Source organism: Rhopalosiphum padi, chromosome 4 (assembly GCF_020882245.1).
Source record: "Rhopalosiphum padi isolate XX-2018 chromosome 4, ASM2088224v1, whole genome shotgun sequence".
Classification (NCBI taxonomy): domain Eukaryota; kingdom Metazoa; phylum Arthropoda; class Insecta; order Hemiptera; family Aphididae; genus Rhopalosiphum; species Rhopalosiphum padi.
Genome location: NC_083600.1, coordinates 29,703,524 through 29,715,116, shown reverse-complemented (window position 1 = coordinate 29,715,116; position 11,593 = coordinate 29,703,524). Strand labels below are relative to the sequence as shown.

General features: G+C 26.2%; 2 protein-coding genes across 2 annotated transcripts; both read left to right on the top strand.

The window, feature by feature from the left end:
• The first annotated feature begins 3,272 nt into the window (after positions 1-3,272).
• Positions 3,273-7,828, top strand: LOC132930431 (uncharacterized). Its single transcript, XM_060996306.1, has 11 exons — positions 3,273-3,927; positions 4,003-4,264; positions 4,865-5,072; positions 5,153-5,304; positions 5,378-5,492; positions 6,235-6,308; positions 6,397-6,577; positions 6,657-6,802; positions 6,882-7,067; positions 7,142-7,335; positions 7,435-7,828. Exons 1-11 carry the CDS (start codon positions 3,560-3,562, stop codon positions 7,724-7,726), a joined length of 2,178 nt encoding a protein of 725 aa, XP_060852289.1. The 5' UTR covers positions 3,273-3,559; the 3' UTR covers positions 7,727-7,828.
• A 1,267-nt stretch (positions 7,829-9,095) lies between these two features.
• Positions 9,096-10,844, top strand: LOC132930742 (LYR motif-containing protein 4). The gene is made up of 3 exons (XM_060996774.1): positions 9,096-9,316; positions 9,382-9,502; positions 10,551-10,844. Exons 1-3 carry the CDS (start codon positions 9,228-9,230, stop codon positions 10,620-10,622), a joined length of 282 nt encoding a protein of 93 aa, XP_060852757.1. The 5' UTR covers positions 9,096-9,227; the 3' UTR covers positions 10,623-10,844.
• Positions 10,845-11,593: the final 749 nt, after the last annotated feature.

Genomic DNA, 11,593 nt, shown 5'->3' with positions numbered 1-11,593 from the left:
AGATGAACGAAATCGTTTTCGATTATTCTCAGACTTTTCGTTATTATTACTTTTCTCAAACTACAATGTTATAATTACTTGTTTAATTAACATAATGACAACGTTTAAATAGTGTTACATACGAATAAAACATATTATATATTTATACTCATCTACTCTTCATCGTATCATATTAGCCATTAGTATAATGTATATAATATATTGTTAAGTGGGATGAATAATTATATTATATATTATGTTTTAATTCGTATATAACAATTTATTATTATATTGTACGTTTTTATCGAGGTAAACCCGTAGGCTGTTTTACAAAATATCCATCATAGGTAGTTGTAAAGTAAAACGAGTAAAAGATTTTTTTAAACGTATTAAATATTTATTATACCTATATAACATAATATGAGACGGATAACTAAGCTTATTGTTACATAAATTTAAAAATATAATATGTGGAGATATAAAAATGTATTATGAGTTGTATTAAATGGGATTTTTTTTTATGAAATTGTCAGTGTATCTAATATCATTTTTGATGAATAAATATTATAAGAATAATTAAAATGTATACTTGAGTAGGAAAATTATTATTTTTAAATAAATACCAAATTACAATAATTGTATTAATAATTTTTTATATATGAAAACTAGTATAGGTACTGCAGCTGACATAATTATACCATATTGCCATAATTTAATTATTGATGACAGATTTCTAAGGGGGATTTGTAATCTAATGTTTTTTGTTTAAAAAATATACTCAGTATACTTACATTTTGTATATTGTACGTACCCATTGATGAATTTAGCAATGGGGTAATTAATTCAAAAACATATATGAAATATAATATACATACTATACATAGTAATATCGAAAAGTTTTATATGTATAGGCGAAAAGTTATATATAAAGTTATAATATATATTATAAATTATAATATAATATAAATTGGAGAGTCTGCGTGATATGAATCAATATTTGCGTATATCATCAAATCGAATACAAAAGTATGATTTATCATTAATTATTGACAAACAGTATTCCCTATACAGCCATAATATTATGTTTTCTATTTATCTGTATTATTTGAGCTGCAATTGAAGTCTGGACATATATGTTGCAAAAAATGAATGTGCAAACTCACAAATAAAACGAAAAAATATCATAGAAATGTACGTATACTGTATAATGTATATAATAAAACTATTATTTTTTTATTACGTTATATTATTGTATGAAAATAAACACTTTAATCAATATTATATTTGTCGAACTTTTATTATTATTTTTTGTTTAAGCTATCGTTTATCTATCGGTCGCGTTGGTGGAGTGTAACACTATATATATACAAACGTGTGTGATGTGTGTGTGTGTGTGTGTGTATATAGTTAAGTATAGTTTATATATATTATGTATGACCGCGCGTCGTATTGGACTGCGATATGGCGTGGCGGCGGACGCTGGGTCTCTTCGGAGTTAGGTCCCGCAGGCGTTTGGGACGTTCTAAATCATTTTTTATGTCCGTAATTACAGAGTGGAACGAAACGAAAAAATAAATACAGGAATATGAATATATATATATATATATGGAGGAGGTCTCGTATATAAATATAACGTATCGTTTGGTCTCGCTCATATCTCACCAGACAAGCACGAGCCGCGTCCGAGGGACGACCGCGAACCGACCATATCATATTTTATACGTTATACGTAATATGTAACGTTATGCATGTGTATATATTATTATCATAATAGCTCGTGTGCTTTGTATTAAATTTTTATGATTAGTTAATGTGTATGACTTAGTCGTATTTGCCTAAAATCCGTGATCGTAGACTTTGCATTTGTCATTACAATAATATAAAATATCAACCTGCTTTATATTATTTGACAGTATACTCGCCGTTGAAAAACTTCGGCTCAAGTGCCCAACATGTTATCGAAAAGTAATTACTTTAAAGTTTAGTAAAAAATACTAATTTTACTAAAAGGTTATTATGGGTTCATATCTTTTTTATTATTATACGAGTGTATGGATTAGCTTAGCTTAGCCCATTGTAGACGCTTCTAAGTGTTACTATTGAAATGCGTTTAAATACGTCAATTGTGTATTGCAATGACTAATATTGTTAATTTAAAAATACAGAGAAATAACCTATAAGTCACAAAAACATACAAATTCGAAATCCCCTATTCGCATCGATTTATGTACAGTTTAAATGTTGAAGTAGGTACCTAACTGATATAAAACAAATAAAAACTATTATGTTAAAAGCATCTAATTCATACCATAAAAGTATGACGTGAAAACACTGAAAACGCATTAGTTTTGACCAAAATAAATATTATTAATTATAGATGTGGTCAAATAAAAAATTCCTTGGATCCTCCCCGTGTAAATCAAAAAATGATTGACTGTAAATTATCTTACAATCTATCAGTACTTATTTAAACTGTTAATAGGCCATCCACAGTAGAAATAAATCTACTGTAAAAACATGCTTTCATGCTTTTTTTTTTTTATCGTATATTCAATTATAGTACTCAGGATTTAAGTTTCAGGCCTCGTTGGTGATAATTATTATTTAAACATTCAATTACGGCATTAAATTGCCTACCTAACGCGCCGTACACATTTATCTAATTATTTATACAGTATTATTATTATTACGATTGTTTAATTTTAGTTGATATAAAAAAAAAATGTTTGTTTTCACAATATGAATTTTATTTATTCGCTTTTATTATTAGAATTATTATTAGAAAAAAACCATCGTTCATATCCTGTTTGTTTTATGATTAACTTACAGTTACAATAATATTCATTTGTGTACCGAATTCCAAATATCTATATATACATTTAATTATTTTTTAAAAGTTTACGTGAACACACTAAAAACCGTAAGAACTATCATTTAGTATAGAAATGTACGATTAATACGACGGTCGACGACATGCGCAGATGTTTCACTTTAATCGATATACATCATTATTTCTAATCATTACAACTTTTAAATTAATACTGTTTTATTAAAATAAATAAATAATTGGACATTTAATTTAATTGTCTTCCATTAGAATTCAATCGGTCGTGATTCGTGATGAATGGTGGCATTAGAAAATAATTTGATTTTGATTTATTTGACATTATTTTATTTATTATACCGCGCAAAATACTGGAACGTTACAGATATGTTTATACCGCAGTTATGGTAACAATGATAATTGATAACAATTGGCGGGAATACGTCGTCCGATAAGACGCGATCGCAGATATAATATATCTGTGGACGCGATAGACTGCGCGTGAGAAAAGTATTGTTTGATACTTTGATAGTCGTACTTGTTATGAATAAGTTGTGTCAATTGTGTATTTGTGACTCTATTGTGTTATTTCCGTTTCGATTCACAACCCTTGACAAAATTGTCATGTCACAATCCTCTGTTAAACAATAAAATCCATAATCATTAATCGGTCAGTTAGAGTCAATGCCATTGCTGCGATTTCTATCAACAACGTTTGAATAGTCATCCATCATCTGCAATCAACATATAGACGAGATGGTTGGACGTACGGCAAAAAGGTCATCGGAGGACTGCATTTTTGTCGACACCAAGAAGAAGAAAATTTCCAAGGATAAAGGAGAGGCAGATGCGACAGTGCCCAATGAAAAAGCGTCCACGCTTTGCGATGGGGACTTGAAGCAAAAAAAGGCATTTTTTGCCTACTTTGGTAAATCTTTTGATGATGGCAAAAACAGCAGTACCAGCTGCAATGGCAGCAATGCAAAAACTGCCGATATAAACAGTAAGGTGACTAAATCGAACATCTTCACCAAAACCAGCCGTAGTGATAGTTTAAAAACACCAGTAGCCAACACAAAAAAGAAAATCATTCAGCTGCCCTCTGATGCTGTTTGTATCATTAAGTATGATATGTTTTAAAAAATGTTTGTACCTATGTTATTATTATTCGACATTTTATCTTATAATTATGTTTGCAGGAGTAATGCCAATTTGTCTTATATCAGTAGTTTTGTAGAAGAATTAGGATATTTTCCTAAGATCACGCATACCAACCATTTAGAATCTTTAAAGTCTTCAGATCGTATTCTCCATTTGAAGGATGAAATATTCCATGAAAACTGTAATAAAAACTCTATTCTTACATTTCAAACTGTTCATTCTCTACCAAAACGCCTAGTATTAGAGCCCTACCAAATGGAAATTAATTTTCAATACATGATTTCATCTATTAAAACGTCTGTAAGTATCTAGATTTTTAAAAAAGAATTGTTGAGTATTGATACATATCTGATACAAAATGTTGCGTTTGAAAAGACACATGGATGAGTAATATGTATTGAATTGTATGGAACTCAAACTTTGATACGAGTTTGTGTCTAATAACCATTGATACACACAGATTTTCTTCTAAAAAATCTTATATCATATTAGATTAGGAATATTAATTTACATTATTTTCTTTACTAATAATTGTTCAATTTTTTCTTCACATAAATTTAACTATCTTATTAATTATATATATTTAAGTTTTAACTGTTTTAAGATAAGTGATCTTTACATTCTATCTAAATAAAATAGTGTAAACCTTTAATATTGTTTCCAGATAGCTAACAAGCTAAAGCCACTCAATATCAAAAAATATTAATCAACAATTTAACTATATATATTATAATAATTATTTAATTTATTTAAAAAAGTCATACAACATTTTTGATGACTTAAATTTTAAGCTAAACATTTTATACTCAGATCAATTTTAATCTTTTATATACATAAATCCTAATAGAAACATGCATTTAAATATATAGTCATTAATTTATAGGTGATTTTTATTTGCAGGTACCAAATTTTCCAGTTTCAGATTTTCATAAGAATTTGAAGAAAAAATATTTAATGGCAAAGAAATCTGCTGCAGATATTGAATCTATGTGGATTGATAAATATAAGCCAATGTGTAAGGAAGAAGTACTTGGGAATAGTAAAGTTGTTAAGGATTTGAAAAATTGGTTAGCACCTAATAAGAAAAATTCTAAAAAGTCAAAAAATGGTTAGTTATAATACAACAAACATTAAAAATAAATTTTTCAGTTTTTAAAAATATTATTATTGATCAACTTATTTTTTTAGATCAAAAGTATTATGATGATGATGATTTTATCTTTGATAGTGATAGTGATTCTAGTTATAAACAACAACGTAACTTAGCAATTTTAATTGGACCCAGTGGTTGTGGTAAAACTAGTTCAGTTTATGCTGTAGCCAATGAACTTAATGCAAATGTAATGCAATTTTTAGTTATATTCATAAACATATTTATAAATTTTATATAATTTGGTTTGATGTACTGTTTAGGTGATAGAGCTGAATGCTTCCTGTAACAGAAATGGAAAACGTATTATCACTGATTTAATGGAAGCTACACAATCGCATGCAGTGGAAAAAAACTATTTATTAAATCTAATAAAAGGTTTTGTATTTGTTATAGACTTTATATTAGACTGAACTTGTGAATCAATATTATGATCTGAGATAGACAGTTTATTAAAATAGATCTATAACCCATAAGAACCCTTAAAAAGATTAAATTTACTATATGAATTGATATTTTATGGATACAAGCTACAAATCTTGGTATGGTATCATTTTGTAACACTATTAGCTAAACATAAGTAGTTTCTTTTTTCGTATACTCATCTTAGCAAAAATGCACCTTTCATTTATCATTGCATAACTAAAAAGTCCAATTTATTAATATGAAATATTACAAATATTAATTTAATACTTAAAGATTGTTTAATCTTTTTGAATATCATGTATAAGTATATTTTATTTATTTATCTAGTGTATTAGAAATGTGTAATGCCCTATTATAAACGTAATATATACATAAATTAGTTACAAAAAATAGTTAGATAAATGCGTTTATTGCTAATTTATAATTTTTTTTTTATATTGGCGCTTCAATTTAATAACAATAATTATAATTTCCTTGATATTTTACATTTAAAAAAAATTCTACATAGTGAATCTTATTAATACTTATTTTGAAGTTTTATTAAATATTGTTATAATATATTATAAATGTTGGTATCACCATTTGACACTCCTTTTATAGGATAAAATGGGAGTAAGCATACTCATTAATTTTCTTAATGTCTATTCCATAAATAAAATAAAACAATATTTGATTAATATTTTTTATATTTTAGGAAAAAAGGTAAAAATCAAAAAACACAAAAAAGAAAAAGTGAATGAAAAAATGACAATTATTTTAATTGAAGATGTAAGTATAAAATCAGATTTTTATAATTTTTAAAATTATTGCTTAAAATTTATATTGACTTATTGCATTTGTTTCTAATAATATGTAGGCTGATATACTCTTTGAAAATCATGATGATGGATTTTTATCTGCAATATCAACTTTGGCTACAGATTCAAAAAGACCATTAGTTTTAACCGCAAATGACCCTTTTAGTAATCATATGTTGAAATTTTGCCTATCCAATGAAATAACTCTAAATTTTATACATCCGCCAAAAGAACATTTAAGTGAGTAATTGTAAAATATAAATTAAGTAATAAATACATTTTTAATATTATGCTTTAAAATTATATTATGTTGTTTCAGATTGTTTTCTACAGTTAATAGCACTAAATGAAGGAGTCATTATGACAAAAGACGAAATAAATGCATTTATCCATCCATTTAAACCTGACATTAGGCAAAGTACTCTTCAATTACAATACATTTTGAGTACTGGAGAGATAAATCAGGTAATATTTATAAAACTAAATATTCAAATTATTATATTGGTTTCTTGATTAATTTATTCAAAATTTAAAATATATTTAGAAAACCCTTAATAACCAATCCCCAATGAATTTAAATTCTATTTGGTGGAATTGGCCGCATATGATTGGTTGTCATAAGACTAACATCGAAGACAACAAACAACCAAAGTGCAATATTGATATAGCAACGATATCTAAAAATTTAGATATTATGTCAGAATTAAACTTAATCTATTCAAAAACACAGGTTTGTAGTTTAAATTTCAGCATCGAAGAAATTGTTTTTTATATAATATATTTTGTGGTTTTTATGCGTTTTAGAGTTACAATTTCTTAGACCCACAGCCATTTTGGCATCACCTTGCCACAAGGGATAGTTCTAGTTTAATTGAACCCAATCATTGGTCTGACAGTTCTGTTCAGCTATCTACAGATATTACTCAATGGATATACAATCATGTTAAAACAGAGGATTATGTTCCAGAAAAACTTTACCCCACATCTGAGGAATTAAAGTAAGTATAAAAATAGAAATCCCGAATGGCATTTTTTGTTTATCTACCAAAGCATGTATATATATAAATATATTAAACAATAATTTTTATTTTTATTAGTCTTCGTCAAAGGACATGGAATGTATCCAAGGACATACTACAACAAATAGGCCTAGATTATTGTAATCGCAAAAATGAAACGTGTTACGATTATTTATCTACTATACGATCTGTGTATCAAAATCAACACGCAAGTCAATCATTTGTAAACCTGAGGAATTCAAAGATGTTTTCATATTTAAGACAGATTAATATTGATGTAGACAGCAATGATTTAAAATATTTATGTGATTCTTTTCACTCCAGTTCAAATAATTGCGATTCCCAATTGGAAATATCTGACCAGTTTTAGTTGATGTATATCTAATAGTTTTTTGATAAAATGTTTTTAATAATTTAGTTTATTACTTTTATATCTTATTGGTTTGATAAAATTGATCTATCAGTACTTACATTGTTTTATATATATGTATAAAAAACTGTATCTGCCAATAATTTATTGATCGTATATAAACCTTACATTTAATCATGTTTTATACAATTTAAAATCTTTTATTTGTGTATAAATTTTATTGCTATATAATTTTGGAAATACACATTTTATATTGTGTGTAGTATATATTATTATACTTTCATAAATAATATTGTTGTGTTAGAGAATTAAAAAATATATATATTAATGAATTATTTATTTTGACTTATGCCAAAATTTAGTCTAGTTTAAAATTGAAATGGTAATTTCATTTTATAAAGAAAATGCTGATATTTTCCCTAAAGTTATCAATAAATGATTATTACCATATGATGTATAAACCTATCATATTTATTATATTTACTCTAGTCATTATTAACTTATGATTGTGTATTATTTAGTTATATAAATTTAGTTATTGTTCTATAACTGTAAGATTATTAAATTAGATTATATTTTATAATTTGTACTCTTAATACAATTTAAATGTACTTAGTGTTAATGTTTTTATTTTTACACTTAAATATTGTATTTTAATATATAGAATAGATAAACTTATTTTTGAAATCAAACAGTGTTTGTTTGTTGGCTGCATTACTTTTTTATTATAATTACAATTTTATTTATGTAAATATTGTACATCATAATTTTAATTGGATATGTTTAATGGTATAATAAGATTTCATGAAATGGGTGTGGTTTTATTCCTATCTAACTACCTGTGGAGTTATGAGTTTATGTTATAGTTATATAATAGTTAAGTATAATAAAAATAAATTATTTTGTTTTAGTATTTAATATTTATTATCAAATCTAAGCAAGATATAATTCTCAATTCCTGGCAACTGAATAAAATACATAAAAAGTTTTATCTCAGTTAGTTGTAACTTTGAACTTTGTGAATGGTTCCAAGCACGTAGCCAGAACTTTATTTTGGGAAGGATTTAAACAATGTTAAATACATTTTTTGTATTTTATTGTTGATATACAAAGTTACAAAATCTTACATTTTTTATTTTTAAAAATGTTTGGTGGTCTAAGATACCCCTCTAGATATATGACTAATTGGTTCCGTTTTTTGTTTGAATGTTGTCATAAATCATAGAAAGTCAAAAGTCATAAGTTACAATTTGAAAGTGCGATTTAAGATTTAAGTGCTTCTAGTTTTTTGATAATACTATAAATACTATCTTATCAAATTGTCAACTTAGTCGTTATCACTTATGCCGGGGAACCGGAAAACGTTATCACGGATTATGGGACGTTCAGGTTCATTTCATTAGAAAACCATCAAGTTGTCAGACGTCGCGAGTCCCGGGGTAAATTCCTTAGGATCTGTTCGTTTTCAGCACCGTTTTTTCCTGAACGGTCTTTGGCCGCGATGGCAACCTCAGCGACCAGGGCTGAAGTTCTCAAAATCTACAAGACCATGTTGAGGGAAAGTGCCAGGTTTTCGTTCTACAACTACAGGTAAGCAAGGTTATTTGAATTAGTTGTCTGGTCACCATTTCAATGTAATTATATTTTACATATAGAATGTATGCTGTGAGACGCGTTAAAGATGCATTCAGAGAGCAAAAGGCGGTCAAAGACTCATCAGAAATTCAACGGCATCTACTCGAGGCACACAAGTTTTTGGATATCATCAAACGACAAGTAATTTCATATTGTCAGATGTGCTAGTTATCCTTGCTTGTTTTTATATATGTAGTTCAACCAGTAAGCTTTCGGGTTACGTTGACCTTTAAGTTATTTTTATTTTCTATAGTTTTTCCTTCATTGACTCAAAATCATTATGATTAGGTACATTGTATATTGCTTTTTTTTTCTTTTTTGCATAAGCATTTGTGGCTGAGAAAAGGCATATTTATGTAGCAAGAAATTCCATTGTTTTATTACTTGTCACAAATTACATCATATTTTATGGGTTCAGTTTATGGACTGTAATTAAGTACAATAAGTGTAATAAAATAAACCAGTTTGTTGTTTGAAGCAAATTAATAGTACATTAGAACATTGTCAATATTATAGTATATTGTATAAACTATTAAAAATATGTACACCAATAATTTTATAAAAACGTATTAACATTGAACAATTATTTAAAAATTTCTCATTTTAGGTTCTAAGCATATTATTATATTTATTGTTTGTGTTATACTTTTTAGAACAGGCAATTCACTCTTAACATAAATAGTTGATAAATAATTATATACCAAGTTATCTACAATTTTATAATAATAAAAAAAATATAGTGTAAAGGTTATAGGTAATAATTTATTCACTGTAACTAATAAAGGTTAGGTTTAATGGTCACTAAAATTTATCTCATTAGTAATAGTATTTCCATTTTATTTTCATTGGTATAAATTCATACTATTTTTAATACTAATTATCAATGTATATTTAATAACAATTTAATATATATGCCTCATATAATAACATAATTTTTGATTAGTAGATAATCAATTAAAACACATAGCAATTGTTTGTGCACTAATTATGAGAAGATATTGTATTCTCATTCAATTATTATTGACTAACTATTTCACATTTGGACTTGCAAAATACTTAAATTTAGGTATTTAGAATACCTATGTAGTTTTTTTTCAATGCAGATGTTTATAAAATTTAAAATTAACATTTGAATTGACTACAACTTGCATTAAAAGAATATATTAATCAAATTGTTATTTTGTTGTAGGCAATTGTAGGAGACTTGTACAGATTCGAAAAACTTGTAATCGAAGTAGAAAATGATAAAAAAACTGGGTGAAAAACATTAGTTTGTGTTTCATACTGGATTTGGAAGAGAACTGAGAGTTATTGAATATATTGGTCAAATTTTCAAATGTCAACACACAAGTTAGTTAAACGATGATTGTTCCTAAGTTTAATATTAGTATATATTATTATTTTGATCATCACCATCATTACTTATATTGTGTAAAATTAAATATATATTGAAATTTGAATACATGAATTTTTGTTTAGTCCATTAAGCATTTTATTTTTTTATATTGTAAACCATTTATAAATCATAACAATAGATGAATCTGTTAAAATTGTATTTGGTTTTGATAATATATTGTAATATTGTGTAGTTATTAGTGACATTTCACAATGAAGTATAAAAAAAAAAAAGTGTATTAAAAAACTAGGCTAAGGCTTACCCAATTTTTATTTGACTGTTTGGTTTTTATCACAAATAAAAATGTTGTTATTAATTATTATTATTTAATATTATTATCATACCTATGTCCCATGTGATAATTAATCTTCTCTAATAGTTATAATTATAAACAGCTAAACACACTACAGAACAAAACGGGCCTACCCAATTAGTTTGTACTGGACACACCACTGTATATGTGTGTACGTCAGTATGTCAAAATAAGTATAAACCTCACTTTGATTTACATATATATTTTAATATTCTCGAAGATATAATGATAAAAATCAAAATATTACTTAAGTAAAAAAAACTATTGTCAAGCAATAATCTTCTCAATGAATGTTACGTGTTAACATGAAGAGAAGCTGTCAGCTCTTTTATTTATTTACCATCAGGTGCAGATAAAATACTATATAGTTAATTCATAAAATTACTAAAATCAAAATAATGCAAATATGTATGTATTAAATATAATAGAACAGTAATATTTAGATGTGATTATCGACATTATTGATGTGTAAGTATTTATTTTTACAATAATCATAAATCATCATTTTAGATTCTGTGCGAAA

What these genes read in the sequence shown, in the direction of transcription:
- LOC132930431 (XM_060996306.1), top strand. Translation starts at nt 3,560, where the DNA reads ATGGTTGGACGTACGGCAAAAAGGTCATCGGAGGACTGCATTTTTGTC. An exon ending in GATGCTGTTTGTATCATTAA is followed by an intron (nt 3,928 to 4,002) that starts GTATGATATGTT and finishes TTATGTTTGCAG; the next exon opens with GAGTAATGCCAATTTGTCTT. An exon ending in TTCTAAAAAGTCAAAAAATG is followed by an intron (nt 5,073 to 5,152) that starts GTTAGTTATAAT and finishes TTATTTTTTTAG; the next exon opens with ATCAAAAGTATTATGATGAT.
- LOC132930742 (XM_060996774.1), top strand. Translation starts at nt 9,228, where the DNA reads ATGGCAACCTCAGCGACCAGGGCTGAAGTTCTCAAAATCTACAAGACC. An exon ending in TTTTCGTTCTACAACTACAG is followed by an intron (nt 9,317 to 9,381) that starts GTAAGCAAGGTT and finishes TTTTACATATAG; the next exon opens with AATGTATGCTGTGAGACGCG. An exon ending in TGGATATCATCAAACGACAA is followed by an intron (nt 9,503 to 10,550) that starts GTAATTTCATAT and finishes ATTTTGTTGTAG; the next exon opens with GCAATTGTAGGAGACTTGTA.